Raw genomic sequence first — 20526 nt, 5'->3', positions numbered from 1 at the left:
TGTGGGTGTGTGTGGGTGTATAAAAGAAGGAAAGGATAAAAGAAGGAAACAAGCTTCAGTCTACATTCTGAGTCCATCAGTTGTCTATCCAGAGCTGAATAGTATATTTAATCATGAGCTCTTGAAATTGCAATTGGTCAATGTATTTCTCAGAATTATTAAGTTTTTCAAAGTTGATTATCTTTACAATATTGTTCTCCTGATTCTGCTCACTTCACTCTGCATCAGTTCATTCAGGTCTTCCCAAGTTTTTCTAAAGACCTTTCCGGGCTTCTTTCTAAATATTTCTAAATCTAAAGCTTCTTTCTAAAATCTTTCCCTGTTTCTTACAGCATTATAAAATTCCATCACGTTCATATATATCATAACTTATTCAGACATTCCACAATTGATGGGTACCCTCTAAGTTTCCAATTCTCTGTTGCCATATAAAGAGCTGCTATAAATATTTTTGTACATATGGATCATTTCCCTCTTTCTTTGACCTCTTTGGAGTTTAGATCTAATAGAAGTATTGTTGCATCAAAGAGTGTGTGCTGTTTAAATTACTTTTTGCTTGTAGTTCCAAATTGCTTTCCATAGTGATTCACAGCTCCACTAATAGTGCATTAATGTACTTATTTTCTCACATTCTCCCCAAATTTGTCATTTTCCATTTTTCTTATCATCTTAGCCAAATATGATGCCTATAAGATATTACCTGAGTTGTTTTAATGTAGACCTCTATACTTAATAATAGTTAAAAGCATTTTCTCATATTACCCTTGGATTTCCTCCTCTGAAAACTGCCTGTTCAACTTTGACTCTTCATCATTTGAGGAAGTGTCAGTTCAATTATGACTTCTAAATAGCTTTCTCAGAAGACCCAAGTGCTAGATTCATTTAAGAGATTCCATGATTCTCTATGGTTTTTCTTTACAAAGGACAGGGATTATGATGAAAATGGATTATCTATCCATCTTAACTCTAAATATTTAGCAATATGATGTCATTGGCTTTTCAAGAATATAAACTTGCCATCCAGTGTTAATATAGATATCTTTTATTTTGATGCCTATTGTATGTCAGAGACAAAGAGAAGAAAAGAAAGTCATGGAATAAGCATGCAAATACTGTTCATATTTGAATTTCTTTGGGAGTAAGCTGATGGTTAAGATGAGAAAGATTATTAAAGATATTTTAGATGATTAAAAGGTTATAATTTATATGGGGGTGGGAGAGTGTTAGATTAAAAATATGTAAACACTTTGCCAATACAAAGGGAAGATATCCTGCAGGATATATTTCTCCCTGAATAAGTATATCCTCTTAAATATATAGATTAGTCCCATATGTGGAATAGTGAGATGACTTTTGTGGGAGAAGAAGGAAGGTTTGGTACTATTCAAAAGGAATTTTAAAACTCCACAATAAAAACCACTTTTGAAGTCATTCTTCTAAAATCTGACAGATGCAAAACTCCTATCTTTTCTATGGACAGTTGAAAAAGATTAGCTGTAAACTTTCTTGCTAACCTCTTCCTTTAAAAGAGCACTTAAAATTGCGAGGTTCAGAAAGCAGAATTGTTCAATTAAAAATCCAATGTTGATTAAAGGAATTAGAAATTAGAGATATGAAGTTGCTATGTTACTGGAATTCAACTTATAGTAGTTCAATGTTGGAAAGAATTTTGCAGATCATTTAATGCAACTCTATTTTTTCATAAATAAGAAGTTGATTCCCAGGGAGTTTGCCTTAGGTTACATGATAACTGAATCAAGACTAGAAATTAGGACTTCAGACTCACCAATGTGCTTTCAGTAGGAATAGTCAACAGACACTGATTGCTCACTGGGAGCAAGGTCCTATAGCATGTTGCTTCATTTTAAATCAGACTCAGCAGAATTCTGCTAAAAAACAAAGCAATCTACAATTTTTATCCAAAAAGAAAACTTTTACATTTGCTCATTTATCATTTTAGTATCAAATCATTTTTTAAAGATGCCTATCTCAATGTACTTAGCAGGAATAATGAAGGATTTTTTTTAGTTATTCAGTGACATAAAATAGCTTGATGTTTTATTAGGTGACATTTTACTGCTATTCACCATTCATCTGAAAAATGTCTCATGGAAGGGACCCATTTATGTTCTAAAATATCCTTGCTAAATATTTGGGCTGATATCCAAATTAATCTTGATGTCAGTCCTTCATGAACTGTATTTTGCACTGCAATGTGCAGATACATCTTCTTGTGTATTTTTTAGATAAATATCTTATCACAAGCAACAAGGATCAGTGTTGGTTTCTACCATAAATCAAGGGCACACTGCTAACCCATAATATTAATGGGATCTAAATGCTAAGAAAATTCAGCTATCCTCAATGTATCTACTGTTTCATCAAAATGAAAACAAAGCAAACTGCATATTACTCTCTGAATCTTCTTTCATGATATCTTCCTCCTTTATCCACTCTTACCTCTAGCTGTCTGTCACTCAAATGTGGCTACTCAGCTTGCCATAAAGATAAACTTTTCTTTCATTTTTACTCTTCACATCTTTGTTGTTTTTACTAATGTTGCCAATCCTTTCTCATTTTAAACCTAAATTCTCCTTTGCATTCATGCTTCTCTTTCAACAAATCAACAAACTCAGCACAGCAATAAGAAGAGTCTCTCTCTGTAAAAGATATGCTAGTCATTGGAAATCTAAAATGAAAAATATAGCTTGCATTTTAGGAACTGATAGCCTAATGGGGAGTACAACATTGTAGTGATTAAAATAGTGGGAGTTATAAACTGTGGCAGATAAAAGAATGTTTGGCTTAAATTGTGACCGCAGAAATATGGTTTCAATATTGTTTTAAATCAAAATATAAAGTGGTCTCCAGGGGAAAATTCCCAAATATGAAATATACCCAAGTCAGCTGGGTTTTATAGAGATTTTAATTAATACAAATGAGGAATTAGAGAGAGAGAGAGAGAGAGAGAGAGAGAGAGAGAGAGAGAGAGAGAGAGAGAGAGAGAGAAAGGGAATAATGATTAAAAAAAAAAAGGCTAGGCCAGCTTAGGCCAGCTTTAAGAGAGAGAGAGAGATCAGTCAGTCTTCAATCCACTCACCACAAGATTTGTCCCAAGCAAAATTCTAGTGTTCAGAGAGACATCAGTTCAGCCAGCTCCATCTCCAGAGAGAGATTCTTCTGACAGTCCCCGAGAGAGAGTCCCCTCTCTCAGCTTTTCATGTCCTTTTAAAGGGAATTTTCTCCTATGTCACTTCCCCTAAGTTTTCACATCTACCAATCACAGTAGACGTTTTCCAAAGGACAGACCATTCTTAATTCACACCTAAGTAGGCTTAAACTTTTGATTAAGTTCACACCTGAAAAAAAAAACTGAGTAAGTTCTCACCTTTTTGCTCCTTGTAAATTCACAAGTTGCCTGACCTTTATAGGTACTTAGCACCTATAAAATATATATTTTATATATATATATTTATACATATATATATAATAAAATATAAAAAATAGTTCCACTTTTTTGTTATTATTTAAACTCCAGTATTTCTAAACTTTCTTCTCCAAAAGTGATAGTCATTCATCCACCTGGATAATAGCTCTGGCTAGATAACTACAAGAATTTAAATTCATATAATTCTAAAAGCTATTTCCTGTGGGAGATGATGGGAGGAAGTGGATGAAGGGACAGATGAAGGAGGAAAGCTATGCCTTGGAAAGAACAATCCTTCAGTTTTCCATTGGAACACTCTTGAGGCTTAGACATTTTACCCAGTTTCTTAAGATTCATACCATTCTATGACTTTCCTTTTTTTTTTTTTTGCATTGCTTTCAAGAAGAAAGCATCTTCCTATCTCCTTTGAATCATTTTTCTGTCTTGCCAGCTATGAAGTTTCTTATTTAAGTGATTATTTTGTGCTCAAGTATGGCACAATCTTGATTTATGAACATACTGCTTATACTAAGAGATAAGACTGAAGAATTTCAGTCTGGTAGATAGCCCTTTCAAAGGTATAAACATTGGAGTCTCAAGAGTCCAAAGGAACTTCAGGACACTATTTAGTACATTTTGTGGCTAATTAGAGACCCCTTTGCCAACATCCTTAACAAATAGATCTCTAGCTTTTTCTTGAAAATCTTTCTTTGAAGGGGAAACTCCCTCCTAACAGCTCACTGCTATTTTGGATAGCTCCTTTCCAACTGATCAGGATCTTCCCTCAGGGCCCAACCAAAACCACCCTTTTTCTTCTTTTTGGTACTCAAGGTTCCCAAGGTGGGAACCTTCCTCATCCCTCATTTAAAACTAGCAATTAAAACTATTATACAGTATTTTTTTAAACTACTGATTCTCTGACCAACACAGGCAGGGGCATCTCGTATTTAAACTTGAATTAAAAAAAATAATAAAAGCAGCCTTCTTACTGTCACAGAAGCAGGGTTTTTGTTTGTTTGTTTGTTTGTTTGTTTAAACATAAGACTTAGGGTTAAATCATGGAATTGAAAACAAGCCTAATTCTTTGTATAATTATAGTATGTTTGCTCCAAAGAAATTAGATCTAAACTGAATGCTTTCAGATCCATATACAAAGTTCAAAGTCCTTACTAAAAAAAATTCATTTGCCTAGAAGTTTGGATGAATCTTCTGAGCACTAAAATGTATGGATATGGATATGCCTACAAAAATTGATTCCCCAGATGAGAGAACTCTTAGAATGCTGTTTTCCATCTATATAGTTAATCCTTTGGGTAAGGTTATTAACTATGACATGTTAGGTCCCAGATTTACAGATGCATCTTTTAGGCCAGTTAGTTTCTAAGTAGAAATAAATCTTTTCTTACTCAGGATATTTTTATGCACTTTATGTGATAACAAGTATTCATTTTTTATTAACTTTCCCTTCATCACTCAACTAATGGAGAGGCAATTTAAATTTGAATTTAGCAGACATGATTTTAAAAACAGCATATTAAAATTTTTTTAAACAGCAGTTATATATATAAATTTGCTATTGAGTATCATTTTGTGATGATATGATACAGTTGCTAAAGATCATTTAATCAGCAGACATTTATGAAATGCTTCCTATGTGAACTTTTAGAGTTACAAAGACAAAAATCAAGTAGCCTCTGCCCTCAAGGAACTTCCATTCCTTTGGGGAGAAAACATAAAACTATATTATTTATATATGTGTATATATTTATATTTATATATAAAACATAAAATCATTGCAAGGTAACTTGGGAAGAGGACACTAGCAGTGAAGGGAGATTAGGAAAGACATCCTATATTATATTTGAAATTATTCTTTAACTGAAGTTTAGTCTTATCACACTTTCTATTGTTATGCTCTTCATTAAGGAAGAAATCTTTCTTAGTTGAGCTATTTCTTGAATAAAGTAAAGAATTCCAATAGACAAAGATGAAGAAGCAGTACATTCCAGGTGTGAGGGAATAGCCCAAGTAAGTTGAGATGGAGAGATAAAAACATGTCCCCATGCACAGGAAGAATATCTTCCCTTGTTAACTTGGACTTTCTCCAGGAGAGAGAAGAAAGGATGAGACATGCAAGGCACAGTAAGGTCAATTTGGCAAAGGGCATGTAGAACAGAATAATATATGATAAAACTAAAAAGGTAGGTTGTGGCTAGGTTTTGATGGAGTTTACGTGCCAGAGACCTTTATATTTCATCCAAGAGACACTAGAGCTCCATGAGAGTTTATTGCATACTTAAGAAAATCAAGTTAGCAGCAACGTGAGAAAAACTAGAGAGAGGAGAAGCCCTAAGCAGGGAGAACAATTAGAAAGCTATTTTAGTAGCCAGAGGAAAGGTCACAAGGATCTGAACTGAGACGGTGGTGACCCTACTGAGTGAGAAACGATGAAATGTGAGAGATTTGGCAACTGATCAGATATGAAGGGTGTGAGAAGAAAAAATCAAAGATAATTCCCAGACCTGATAAAGTTCTTAAAACGTACAATGAATGAGACTTATACAGTCCAATTTTCTGAAGCCCTCGATCTAATTTGGACTCTTTATTTACTATTTATATATAATTTGAAGGAAAATACTATATTTTTATATAATTTGAATATAATTTGAAAGAAATATACAAAGCATTGTGATCAGAGCTGTCAATGGGGTTATCCGCATATCATGAAAGAGTGTAAAGTATGGAAATTGCAGCATAATTATCTAAAGACTTTCCACACTGGGTATAGTACAGATGAGATACAAAAGTTAGTATTGTTCTCTCAGAGCTACTGACTCTCTATTCTCAAGTATCTCATGATAATGAATGATATGCCTAAAGTTAATTTATTACAACTATAATTTTACTAACCTTATGAATATTTGAAAGTGTTAGATGTAGAGTCAGAAGATGTGAGATAGGAACCCTCTTCAAACACAAGCTCTATCACCCTGGGAAATGTACTCAACCTCTCTAAACTTTAGTTCCTCATCCACAAAATGAGGATAATATCTAACTCGGAATTTTTCTAAGAATCCTGAAATAAAAAATGCAAAGTATTTTGTAAACTTTACACTATATAAATGCTAGTTACTATTTTTTGAAAAAAAAAAAACAACCACATGGTGGCATGATCTTCAATATAACAAATAAGTAGGCATTGCACCCAGAGATTTATTTTCCAAAAGACCCATGTTATCATTATGATGGAAAGATGTTGAAAAGGAAAACTAATACTTGGAAATCAAAGATAGATGCTTAGGCAGCTAATTGGCACCAGAGACAGGCTGTTGGGCGGGCAGTCAGGAAAACCTGACTTGACGTCGAGCCTCATTCTCTCATTCGTTGTGACCTTGTGCAGATCACTTAACCTGTTTGCTTCACTTTCCTCAGTGATTAAATGGATACTAATAGCACCAGGATGGTTGTGAGGTTCATATGAAATGAAATTTGTAAAGTACCTGGCACATATATGCATGATATAGATGCTAGCTATTATCTTTTTTATTATTATTTCAAATGCCATGTCATTAATTTCCTCCCTCTCATGTGCTCCTAATAAGACCCGAGTCTTTGAAATGTTCATTTTGGGTTAGACAGAAGTACAGGATTCATTTAACTTCATCCTCACCTACTTGGGCAGTGTACAATTTCCCAATTTAAAAAAATCTCTTGGAGATATTAAAACAATCTGTCAACTAATTGTATCCTGCAGAAAAGCGGAGGACTTTGCAGTAAACCATATTGCTGCACCACCCTCTTGTGGTCGAATTGAGTAATACCTAACTTTATAAACTTGGTTTAAAGTGGAAAACTTCCTTTTCCTCTGAATTTGTTCAAATTTAACATGCATTTTGCTCCCTTAAGATTTCTTTCTCTGATTAAGTAATTACTCCAAGGCATACAACCAATCGGCTCATTGGCATATCCTCTCCTTATATATCAGCGTGTCTATCTCCAAAGCCAACATCATTTGAATCTTACTGTTATTTGGATAAGTTAGTATTTGAAATTTGCTAAATTCAGTGTACTTTTTGACATTTGCGGTATATCTATTATTCTTGACCATTTGAAAAGTAGTTTCAATAGTTAACCAGCATCAGTAAGACTAAGAAAGAGGAAAATTCCAAGTTACTAAGGATTAGACTATATTTCCCTTTTTTTCCTTCCATCTCCTAGAATTTGTCAAAATATGCATCAGTTTTCTCTTGTCCATCAATATCTTCCTTTCTTGCCCTAGCTCAGCTTTAATTCAACCTCTCTACCTTCTTTTGCTGTTATTCTTTATCCCAGTTTACTGTTCTTGTGCTGTTTCTCTGATTTGGCTTTTCTAATTTCTTGGTCATTTTCATAAGCAATAATTGATTTTTGTTGATTTGTTTTTGTTTCTTTATGGTATTGCCTTTCCCTACAATTTCTTGACTTAACCATAGGACTGGTTTTTTTTGAGGGTTATGATTATTTAAGTACAGTAAAATTGAAGTTTTACTTTAAATTTAAAATATCCACAAACTTCCATATGTCAAAATTCAAATTAAATGGAATTAATTAAATTAATCTCCCCAAATACCATAAAATTAAAAAAAAAGAATCATTGGTGACTGTTCAGGGTGATTTATTATTAAAAATTAAAAAGCTCTTTCTTATCTCAAGCTTATTTATTCATGTATAAACCTCATTTATTCATTTAGAAATTATACCAAGTTCCTAATAAAGTTTGGACCAATATTTGGCTTATCTCTGAGATTCAGGGTGATCTTAGATGAGTCATTTGCTTTTTATTTTCTCTGTGTCACCATTCTTCATTATTATTGTTTGCAGAGGATGATACTATAAGAAAGAGTAATTATTAAACTATACTTTTACACCACCGCCCTGTGAGGTAGACCAAATATATTTCCTATCATTTTGGAAACCAATGTTGAGAGAGACTGAGGGATTTGCCCTCCTCTGCACAGGAGTCAGTGACTGAGTGGGTATTATTGGGAACATCTTGGATCTTCCAACTACACACACATCAGTCTTTTCAGTGATGTGTCACCCAATGAAGATCCTAAACTCTGAGGCAGGCACTCTTTCTCTGGCAAACATACGAACGCTGATACCAATAACTGAGAATTTATTGAAGGGAGAGACCCTAAGGCAAGAGAGAGGCATCATCAGAGAGAGAAGTTATTTGTTATGTGTTAGGATACTAAAGGAGAATTTAAACTGGCATGATAAAACAAGGCAAGCAAGTTTTGTTACTTACCTAGCACAGAGGCAACACTTTCTCTTTGAAAGTGTTCCTTAATAAAAAGTTTCTATAAGATGATACTTCTTCAGTCATATTTGAAACTAGTCATTATGTTACAGCCAAGGTCATCTCACTTCTTTTTAATCCTTACCTTCCACCTTAGAGTCAATACTCAGTATAGTTTCCAAGGCAGAAGAGTGGTAGGAACTAGGCAATTGGGGGAGTTAAGTGACTTGCCCAGAGTCACACAGCTAGAAGTATCTGAGGCTGGATTTGAACCCAGGACACACACACACACACACACACACACACACACACACACACACACACACACCCACACCCACACACACACACCCACACACACACACACACACACACACACACACACACACACACACACACACACACACACACACACACACACACACACACCCTCTGCAGGTCTTCACCAAAGGGAAGGAAATGAATCTTTAGTAATCTGCACTCAAAAAGGCAAGGTTCTTTCCCAACACATTAAAAAATATATATTGTTTTCTATCACAATATTTTAAAGACATATCAAGAGGTATGGGCCAAATAAAACATTAGTTTATGCTTATTTTTAAGTCTTTAAAATATAAACGTCATTGTCTTTTTATTTAAAACAACATATTGATTAAATACAAATAATGCTGACTGGCTATAAAACCTAGAATTCAAGCCATTGGTGGAAGCAGAATCTTGGAATAGAAGGAGCCCATGTGAAAATGAAAGGCAGATGAAAAGTGGCAAAAGATGGGTTCTAGCAGTAGCCCAAAGCTTTCCCCTTATCCTAGGTCATTCTTATGAAATGTCTGTAAAATTATGGAAAATCATATAGTCATCTTAGAGAGACTTCAGTTCATAGGGAGGGAGTGAAAGAAAATTTGAGCTCTCAAGATGGAAATGTGTGACTTCAATAGCAAATAAATAACTTTGTCTTGTTTGTTTGGCACCTGAAGAACCCCCAATGGCAACATGTGAGAAGCCCTCCATAAAGGATCTGTTTTGTTTCCTTTCCAGTGTTCATGAGACCACAGAGGAATTTGGAATCCATAGATCCTCAGTTTACAATTCGGAGGAAAATGGAACAAATGAGAGAAGAGAAGGAGCTCGTGGAGCAACTCCGGGAGGTAAGTGAAGAGGCTCTGACGTGAGGATTCAGGACTGTGGGTATTTCGGTGAGCAGCTATGTGTTATGACTTATCTTGGGTGTAGAATGTTCCAGGTCGCAGGCCCTGAGATTGTAGGTGTAGAGATGAACAAGATCTTAGCATGCAAAGTATTTAATCTACCTCCCCACCACCATTGTGCAGATGTGACATTTGCTGATGCCCTGAGACAGTTAAGAGGAAGCAAAAATATTGAATGGAAGGCATGGGAAAATGAGAGGAGAAAACAGCAACTGGAAAAGTAGAAAAAGTGGATTCCAACAGTGACCCACACCTTTCCCCCTATCCTAGGTCATTTTCACAAAAAGTATAGATTCATCACATTTGCAAAGCAAGGAAAAATCATATTATTGTCCTAGAGCCTCCAGTCTTGAGGGAGGAGGAAATAAAAGAAAATGTAAACTTTCACAATATAGTATCATAAAAGTCACGACAGTTTATCTTCCTTTATACCAAAAACCATTCAAGTTTTTATACTGATTCACTTCATCAATGATAGATTCACTGAGTGATGAGAGTGTAAACTGGTGCTGTACGAAATGCAGTCCCTGCATAATCATGTTGGGGGAGATAAAATAGAAAACAGCCAAATGAAATGTGACAAAGAAGTGTGTGATAAATTGTGGTATGGACAGGGAACAGAAGGTGGTTAGAGGACAGACAGAAAGATGCTGCCAGGGCAGAGTAACTAATTACTTCATAGAGGAGAGGAGAATTAAACTGGGCAAAGCTTTGAAAATGACAACTTAGTGTCCATCCTAGGTCAAATAGATCTCTGGTATCATTTATGTAGCTTGCCTTATTTATTTATTTTTTTGAAGCTTTCTATCTTAGAATCGATGCTAAATATCAGTTCCCAAGGCAGAAGAGGTGTATAATTGGAAATCTGTTACCCTAAAAACTGCATTTCCCAGGAGCCCACTGACTTCCTCTCGTTAAGTACTTCCTGTAGACAGGAGGATATATTGAGTGGAGTTCCTGGTCTCTTTCTCTCTCTTTGTTTCTTGGGTTGCAACTGTGGTGGTAAGTAGGCTTTTTGAACAGATAGATTAGCCAGGGGCATGTGGTTTTTATTTTGTTACCTTTTTATTTCTTTACTTCTAATGATCATTAATAAATCTCTTAAAATATAATATTTTAAAATTTTTTATTTTTACAGAGGACTAAAGGATAGTCAAGGGGTTAAATGGCTTGCCCAGAGTCACACAGCTAGGACATGTATAAGACCAGAACTGAACCCAAGACCTCTCATCCAGGCCTGGTTCTCTATCCACTGAACCACCTACTACCTGCCTTTATGATTTGTTTTAAAATAAAAATATGTTGAGATTTATTTTTGTTTAATTTTTTGCCTTTTCAAGTCTTGATTTCATTAGACTGAAATGGAGGTGATGGAAATCAGGAACATGCATTCCAGTATGAGCAAAAACCTAGAGAGAGGAAAATATAAGTTAAGGCTTCTTCACTGTAGAGAACCAGTTTCAGAGCATTACTTGGGGAAATTTGGGAAACAGCTCTTTTCATTCCCAAACTGCAAAGAAGGATGTATAGGAAGAGGCCAAAGGAATTGGGGTTATCTTCACTGGACAAATAAGTTACACTTAAGTAATTCTCTTCAAGAACAGAAAAGTTCATTATATAAAAGTAGTCACTGGGCTTAGCTCATTGAGAAGAGAAAAAGAAAAATTTCCAGGCAGGAGCTTATTTAGACACTAACATGGATTTTTGAAAGGGAAAGGGCCAAAATAAACTCCAGGCTCTCATCTGTCTGACATGGCAAGTTTGGGCTTTGGCATGAGGGCAGATGAAGGAGCTGTTTTCCACCTTTGATTCACTCTCTAATCACTGCTGTTTGTAAGAACCTTCATTTGGCCCAAACTGTAAGGTTCTTTGAATTAGAGGTCAAGTGGGAATCTAAGCCCTGTCTGGTTTCCCTTTTGATTGCAGTGGGAAATGTAGTGATGCGCACCAGACAGCCTTCTGAGTTGGGCCCTTCAAACAAGAGTATGTGGTTAATTTCAAGTCTATGACTTGTTGATTGTTAAATAAAGATAAATTCTTCCTTTGCCCTTCGAAATTAGAAACTTAAGAGACCATTTGGGCCTGTCTTCATGACTGAAGGAATGGCCTGTCCAAACACTGTACAAGTTTTTTTCTTTGAGATTAAGTAAGAAATGTAGTCTTTTGATTATTGTTTATAATTTTTAATGATATGAATATTTTAAACCTTTAAAATGTTGGTATTAATATTAATTATTATTAAAAATAAGTAAATAAAATAAAAATTAATAATTTAAAAAACCTAAAATGTTAAACATTTTCATGTTTTTGCTCAGAATAAAATTTGTGTAGAAATATTTAAATACCTCAATTCTACATATTTCCCCTTCCAACTCCTTGTTAATGTGACTTTTAAAAGTAATTAACAATAACAACACATTTTTCTCAACAGAGCATTGAGATGAGACTAAAGGTCAGCTTACATGAAGACCTAGGAGCAGCTCTGATGGATGGCGTGGTCCTCTGTCACCTTGTTAATCATATCCGTCCGCGATCTGTAGCAAGTATTCATGTCCCCTCACCAGCAGTGGTAAGTATAAAATTTTAACCAGCATGAGCTCACTTCAGTATTATTTAATAAAGCATGCCATGGCCAACTTTCTGATTGCTCTCTTAGTTCAGCAGTCAATAAACATTTAAAATTATTGACGTCCTAACATGCAAGACAGTCAGAGTATACAAAGAGAGGCAAACAATAGTTTCTACTCTCATGGAGCTCACAGACTAATGAAAGAAAACATCCAAATAGCTGTACATAAACAGAATATATCCAGGATAAATTAAGGTCAGTCTCAGAGGAGTGGCACCAAGAATAAGAAAGACTGGGAAAGATTTCTCAGAGGAAGCCAGAAAAAACAGAAGGTAGAGATGAGGAAAGAGAGCATTCCAGGTATAGGGTTCAGCTAGAGAAAATGTCCAGAGCTGAGATGGTATGTCTTGTTTGAGAAAATAAAGGAAACCAGAATACCTGGAGGAGGCAACTGGGTAGCTCAGTGTCCAGAGAGTCAGGCCTAGAGACAGGAGGTCCTGCTTTCAAATATGGCTTCAGATACTTCATAGCTGTGTGACTCTGGGCAAGTCACTTAATCCCCATTGCCTAGCCCTTACCACTCTTATACCTTGGAACCAATACAATAGTGTTGGTTCTAAGACAGAAAGTAAAGTTTAAAAAAAAAAGAGCACATAGAAGGAAATAGGATGTAAGAAGCCTGGAAAGGTAAGAAGGGATCAGATTATGAAAGTCTTTTAAAAATCCAAGAAAAGAATTTGGTATTTGAGATAATTGGGAGCCACTGGAGTAATTTATTGAATAAAAGACAGTAGGGTAAGACCTGTATTATAGGAAGATCGTTTTGGCATCTGAATGGAAGATTGACTTTAGTTGGGAGAGACTTGAAGCATGAAGACCCACCAGCAGACTTTCGCAATAATTCAAGCATTGAGTGGTAAAGGTCTAGCTCCAGGAAAATAGGAATAAAAAAAAAAAGAGTCTGTTCTCAGGGAACTTACTTTCTATTGGGGAGATACAACAGATATACAGACAAATAAATACAAGTTAATTTGAGAAGAAAGAGAATGCCATCAAATGAAGGTTTCGCAGCAGCATCTACCCTGAGCCTCAAAGGAAAATACGGATTCCAAAAAAACAGGAAGATACAGGGAACAAAATTTGTAGGCACGGAAGACACCTATAAATGCCTAAAGGCAAGAAAAGGAATTAACTAGCTCATATTCCAGTTTAGCTGAAAAACAGAGTCCTGAAGGGAAATGATGTGAAATCTGGAAAGGCTAGAAAGGTAGGTCGGGACAAGATTGTGGAAGACTTTAAATTTCAGGCTAGTTTGGGTATTTTATCCTAGAAGTATCCAGGAATCACTGAAGATCTGAGCTTTTAGTGATGGTAGATATAACAGAATTTGGTTACTGATTAGATAATGAGGGCTGAAGAAGAAGGAATGGATGTGGTTAACTTTAAGGCTATGATCTGGGTTAACTGCCCCCCCAATGAAAAAATAGGAGTGTGGAGGAGTAGATACATTTATTAGGAGAGAAGACAAGGTCTGGTCTGTTTGGGATATTTCAAGATGAAGAGGCTAATGGGACATCCAGGTAGAAATGCCATACTACAGTTCTGTAGATAAATTAAGACCTTAGAACTGAAGTTTTAGCACCTGAAATGTGGCCAAGATTTTTCCCTCCATTTCATTTTGTGTAATTATTAGCATTAATGAATGATAACACAGTAAAATGGGTTGTAATAGTATTTATATGCACCCACTTTGTGCCAAGGCTTAGGGATACAAATAGAAGAACAAGAAGGCCTCTGACTTCAGAGAGTTCTCATCTAATTAGAGGAATGATAGGAGGTTTTAGCTAGAAGTCATATGAAAATACACAGAGATCTCCAGCCCTCACCCTATAACCTTCCACTGACCCCTGCTACTAGGTGTCAGGGACTATTCCTAGGCTTCCATTCTTAGGACCCTTCTAAGTGCCTTCATCCCTTCTTCTCTGAGGAGTTTAGATCTCTTCTTTTTCTAAGTCATCTGTCTCTGCCATCAGACTATATACTGTATGCCTTACTACCAGGGTCCCTTCCCCTAAAAGCATTTTTCTTATGTATAAGAATTCCTAATTCTGGATCTAGTAATAGAAAGAGATATAAACTTTAGACAAGAGTTGGTTCCTTTCCCTGTGAGTTTATAGGCTGTGGACATAGTGCTCTTTTTTCTAATCCCAACTCATCCACAAATTTGATAATGCCATCTGTATCTTGTTTCTAGTAGTTGTTTAAAATATTGAACAAAGCAAAATATAACCCATTCCACATGTTCATTGATTTGTTTTTAATGTTTAATTTTTTAAAACTTTATGACATAGCCTATGTCTTATTAATGCAATGATTTTAAAATACAAATAAGGTCCATATTATATCTTAGATACAACTTTTTTTTCTAAATATACTCTCACTTTATTCTCCATCATAGTAATATCAGTGGCAATCCTACTCCATTAAAGCGGTGCATTTGAAATACTTTTTTAAAAGTATGATATGATGTAATATATTTTCACCATTTTTCTTTGCTAATGTGATTCAAAACCTGAATTTTAATTTCAAGTACTGCCATTTGCATAGCAATAAATTAAATTGAAGCAAATGTATCCTAGAATAGCCTAATTTTTTCAAAATTAAATCCATTCCTCCCATTTTCTTTTTTTTTTTAACCCTTACCTTCCATCTTGGAATCAATACTGTGTATTGGTTCCAGGGTAGAAGAGTGGTAAGTGCTAGGTAATGGGGGTTAAGTCACTTTCCCAGGGTCACAGCTGGGAAGTGTCTGAGGTCATATTTGAACCCAGGACCTCCCATCTCTAGGCCTGGCTCTTAATCCACTGAGCCACCCAGCTGCCCCCTTCCCATTTTCCATTGATATTTTCATTCCCTTATGTGTGAGAGAGAGAGAGATTGAGATTGAGAGAGAGAGAGAGAGAGAGAGAGAGAGAGAGAGAGAGAGAGAGAGAGAGAGAGAGAGATTGAGAGATTGAGAGATTTATCTTGCCCAGGCTGGAAGTACAGCAACCACTCATACCCAATGCCATTATTGATTATCATAAAAACTGTGACCTGCTTCACTTCTGGCCTGGGTTGATTCACTTCTCCTCCTTAGTTCACATGGTGTCCCTCCAGAGTCCAGGACTCACTATATTAGTATCAGATTTAGTGTAGACCTGCTTAACTGACCTCATTACATACAATTAACTCAAAACATCCAAGCAGTTCACCAGCTTCAGCCTCCTGGTTTATTTATTTCCAATAATAAAAATATATATGGTACCTCCAGGTTTACAAAATGCTGTAGAAGTTTTATTTTATTGATGCTTCTTTTATAGACATGCCAACTGAGGTTCAGAGGGGTTGAGGGACTTGCTCAGTCTCATTGCTACTTTTAAGCGATTTGAGTTCATTTTGGCTACGGCAGTCCTCCAAATTTCTGAGGTCTGTAATATGGAAGAGGGATTAGACACATTCTACTAGGAACAAAGAAGAAAGAAGTGCTTACTCTTGAAAAAAAGGAGGAAGTTGCTAACAATTAGGAGAATCTCAAAATGGAATGGTCTGCTTTGGATGCAGAAGGTTCCACATTACTTAAGGACTTTAGAAAAAGGTGAGGAGTCCCCTTGCCAGAGATGAGAATTAGGCTTAGGGACTCTCTGGTGTCCCTTCCAGCCCTGTAATTCTGGGTGTGTGGACAGAGTTTGCCTCTTACAGGTTCTGGCAAAATGACATCAAACTCTGCTGTCACCTGTCAGATGACTACACTTTTCTTCCAGGCATGTTGTAATCACATGTAGCAACTTCCTATTTATGGAATAAAAACAGAGCAGAACAGAACTTGGAAAATAAGTTTTTAGAATCCCATTGAAGGCCCTGCTTTGAGGAATAGTCTGCCTTATCAAACTACTTCCTGATATTGGAATAATTTGATTAAAACCCCCAAACTAAATTGTTCTATGGCCTTCTTCTTGCTTTACTAGCCACATGAAGACCCCCAATAATACCTTATATAAACATACATATAAAATAGGTGCATGTAGATATGTGTGTGGTGTGTATGTTATTTGGTTTAGAACTTTAAAACATGGAATTAGGAGTGTCATTCTTTTCCAAAGAGCAGCATTAAACCTGAAATCTAACATTAAAACATAATAATATGGGCATTTTTTAAAAAAAGGGCATTTAAAACTTTCTAATTACAACTGAAAATGCCACGTCTGGAATATGCCTGCTGTTCATGTCTTGTGTTACCCTCAAACCAGTTTTGAGTGATTCTGGGTTTAGTAAAGAATTTCCCACAACTCTTAATACTGTTTACTTTTATGTAGCTTGTATAATTAAGCCATAGGCTTTGATGGGAAGTAGCTTAGTTGGCATGTAAAATTTAGCCTGTAATATGTTCGGGCTGTTTTTTTTTTCCCTTAATAACACATTATTTCTACATTTGCAGCCCAAACTCAGCATGGCCAAATGCAGAAGAAATGTAGAAAACTTTCTGGATGCATGCCGAAAATTAGGAGTTCCAGAGGTAATTCTTAACTTGGTCCAAAAGACCATCAGTTTGTTTAGTGTATCCATTTCACAGTTGAAAACATAATATTTATAAAAACAGGCTCCTTGTAGAATCATTTTCCAGTTTGAAGCTTTCTAGAAGAATAACACTGAGTTTGTAGGATAAAACTTTATGAAGAAATACCATTAAAAACGTCTTTTGGGAATGTTACTCATTTTAGAATGAAGGTGAAGAAAATTGTTCCTATACGTTTTTCAAAGAAAACATAGACTTCTAAACTTGAGGGAAAAGGGAAGAAATGCTTTAAGTGAGTTTATTGTCCAATTCCATAAGCATAAATTGAGATATCATTGTTTTTCTGAAATGAACCACAATTGGTTTTCCCAAGGGAGGATCATTAGAAGAAAGGAAATTTTACTGATTTCCCCAGGTTCACAAGCAATGTAAATTGGCCTCTGGAATTGGGTTTTCTAGGGATGCATAGGTTGGAGATGTATAAAGTTTAGAAATAGACGAAATTGGAGGGAACCTGGATGAGGCTACTTTCTATTCCTCCTCCCCCAGCCATTCAGCACCTCCCCGCTTGTCAGATTTCTAGACAGTTCTTGGTGTATTGCTTTTCAGATGCAAATTGGGAAGAGTTTAATATGGGGCAGCACAAAGTGATTCTGCATAACACCTAGAATCAAGGAGAAAAAAGAAGAGAAAGAATCAGGGAGTTGGTGATGGGAGGTAGATAATGTGGAAAGGCATACAGTATTGTACCCTGTGGATCTTATCCTCACCTCTGGAGGTTCTAAACACAGGTTCTAAAGGTCCAGCACACAATTCAGTTCTTAAGTGTCTGCCCACAATGTAACTGTGCCCAACAGTGGGAGTCTATTGCTAAATTTGTTCAGCTGTTTAATGCTACCTGTATTTTGAAGAAAAGAAAAGGACTAGCAAAACAGCCCAGGGAGACTCTTAAATTTTTAAGAAGCCTGTAATTTCTTTGAATTAGGTTATAATCTTTACATTATGACCTAGATTTTGACCTCCTTTGATCTGAATATGAATATCTAACAATCAATTTAATGAAATGTATCAGCATATGGATAGGGGTGTATATGTACACAGTGTAATTATTGCATATACAATATACACTCATGGTTTTGAATGTGTGGGAATATACACATATCCATTAAGATGATTCTGTTATGGGCTTGCAAGGTTTCCCATAAGAGAATCAGAGCTGCTTGAAAACCTTATTTGAATGTCATATCCTCTTGCCTGTGCTTGAAAGCTCTGCTGGTCAGTGCCCTAAGCTGCTGTGATTTTGCTGCATTTTATCATTTGTTCAGCACACCCTAGTGCAAACTGAAATGGAAACAAGTGCCTGTAGTTATTTATTTTGGAGGAGGAGTAACTGTGTTTTCCCTTTAAAAAAAAAAAAGGAAAAACTCAGTCCAGTTCCACAAAAAGGCACAATGGAGTTTGCTAACATTTCTGAAAACTCAAGCACTCGAAGTGAGTTCTCTTAACTTTCAGGGTGTAGTGCATTAAAAGAAACTGGGGACCCTTCTGGTCAATTTACCCACTTTGTTATACTCAGGAGGAACCATATATAAGCTGATCCAAGGACTGGTTTTGTGTTTACTTATAATATGCTGAGGAAAACTAAGTGGTTTTTCACAGAAAGCTACACATAATATATTATTGCCTCTGTTTTTGATATGTATTTAAATACTTGTGGGTTATGTAGTGATGCCCTTTTCTTAATGAGCACAGGAATGTCTGGAGAGGAAAAAAGCAAGTGCTACATAGCAGAACACACAGTGTTCCTTCACAGATCATGCTTTGTATCCTAGAGAATGAATGAGAAGAATTTTTTTTAATGGAAGATCTTATGCCTATGTAACGGGCAAATGACTTAATTTCCCAAGCCCTCAGTTTCCTCATCTATAAATTAAGGGTGTTGGACTAGATGTCATGTAAAGGCCCATGAAATTCTAATTCTATGATCTTCAGTGACCAGACAGATAATCAGATAGCTCCAGATGATCTTCCTCCCCCTATAGTTATAGCTTGTCCATTATCAAAAGAGGGCACCATCTGGAGAGGATACATACCAAGATAGCATTTGTAATATTTACTATAAGGATATGTTTATTGCATTTGGTATAAACAAAAACTATATCCATGATCACTCCAGAAATATATTATGTAAAAAGGCTGGTGTCATTCCTCTGCACACCATAATCTTCCTTTGTATCAGAAATATGTATTTTTTTCTTGTTTTAGTGTGAATAAATAACTGTCCATTATTTCTCTTGGGAACTATAATTAAACCTCTCTTGCTGATATACCAATTTTCCATGTGCATATATGGATGAACACCAAAATTCCTGTATTTTTTATAAATAATTATAATTTGACATTTAGAATAATCTTTCCAGATAGTGAAAAGTTAGAGTATCTTTATATACCCAAAACTGTGTTAATTCCATTGGCCTCTATAAGAAACCATGCTAGGATACCCATAAGTTATAAATAGAACAGTTCAATCTAATTTCTCTGTAGTCACTGGCCTGTTCATTAACTTAGACACAAGAGTTTCTTTATACAATTATGGATATAAATGTACTTGAAAATAGAACTCTGCTACATTTTGGCATACTTTTTGTGGTTAAGTCTCCCTATCGTAGTAAGAGATGTAGCCTGGAAGAGGGTAAGGAACCAGCCTCAAAATCAAGAAGAAATCTCTTAAGACCTGCTGACTATAGAAGACATGACAAGACTCTTAAGCTCTCATTGTCCCCAAACGACACTTTAGGACCCTAAGTTCTAGGATATTGGCTCATCCGCTCTGGTAGAGGGTCCCACTGAAAGTTTCCAATCCCAATGAGATCCAATCCAGACCAGCAGTGAAAAAACTTGCCAAAAGCTTCTTCTTTCTAAGTTCTCAGCTATATAGCTATTTTGGGTTTGAGAGGCTGGAGAGAGGTTTATGTGACAAAATTCAGCAGCTGGAACTACTCTAGGGTGGCTGGAATGTCCATCCAGGAAATGCTCAGGATGTGCAAAACAACAACTGGGGGCATTGAAGAAGGAATAGAGGCAGGCCAGTGTGTGTAATGCTACACGAGGGCATTTTTAACAGAGTATTTAAAATAAGCCTGGGGAGACTGCTTCTGCCTTTGGTGTATAGTTCATAAATTTATCATGGTCGATTTAAATTGTTACAGTTCAGATTACACCCATCTGAGAAGCACAATTAATTCACAGACCAAGAGAATATGTGGAAAAGTGAAATAAAGAGAATTTTCATCTTTTCACATTCAGTTTGCATAAAGGCTGGCTTCACATTGTTGAAAGTGAAACCATGGGGCATTGCAGAGAGGGCAGAAAAGAGAGACCTGGGAACCTTTGGGGAAAAGGAATTGCAAGAAGCTGGTATTCATATTCTGGAATGTAATATGGAAGGGTACAAGATAGGATAGAACCTAAGCCATTGGGAGATCGGAA

At 35.9% G+C, this 20526-nt stretch overlaps 1 protein-coding gene across 4 annotated transcripts in view; it reads left to right on the top strand.

Annotated features, from left to right (window-relative positions):
* The window catches only part of LRCH1 (leucine rich repeats and calponin homology domain containing 1), a 217736-nt gene that overhangs the window by 178438 nt on the left and 18772 nt on the right, over positions 1 to 20526 (top strand). For all 4 annotated transcript variants that reach the window (XM_003341353.4, XM_007495432.3, XM_001378971.4 and 1 more), the window contains 3 exons: positions 9744 to 9853; positions 12345 to 12482; positions 16960 to 17037. In XM_003341353.4, coding sequence (XP_003341401.1) covers positions 9744 to 9853; positions 12345 to 12482; positions 16960 to 17037 — 326 coding nt within the window. The remainder of the gene's footprint in view (positions 1 to 9743; positions 9854 to 12344; positions 12483 to 16959; positions 17038 to 20526) is intronic.

The sequence above is a fragment of the Monodelphis domestica genome, chromosome 4 (assembly GCF_027887165.1).
Source record: "Monodelphis domestica isolate mMonDom1 chromosome 4, mMonDom1.pri, whole genome shotgun sequence".
In the NCBI taxonomy this organism is placed as follows: domain Eukaryota; kingdom Metazoa; phylum Chordata; class Mammalia; order Didelphimorphia; family Didelphidae; genus Monodelphis; species Monodelphis domestica.
The sequence above is the reverse complement of the archived record's forward strand: the minus strand, read 5'-3'. Positions and strand labels throughout refer to the sequence as shown.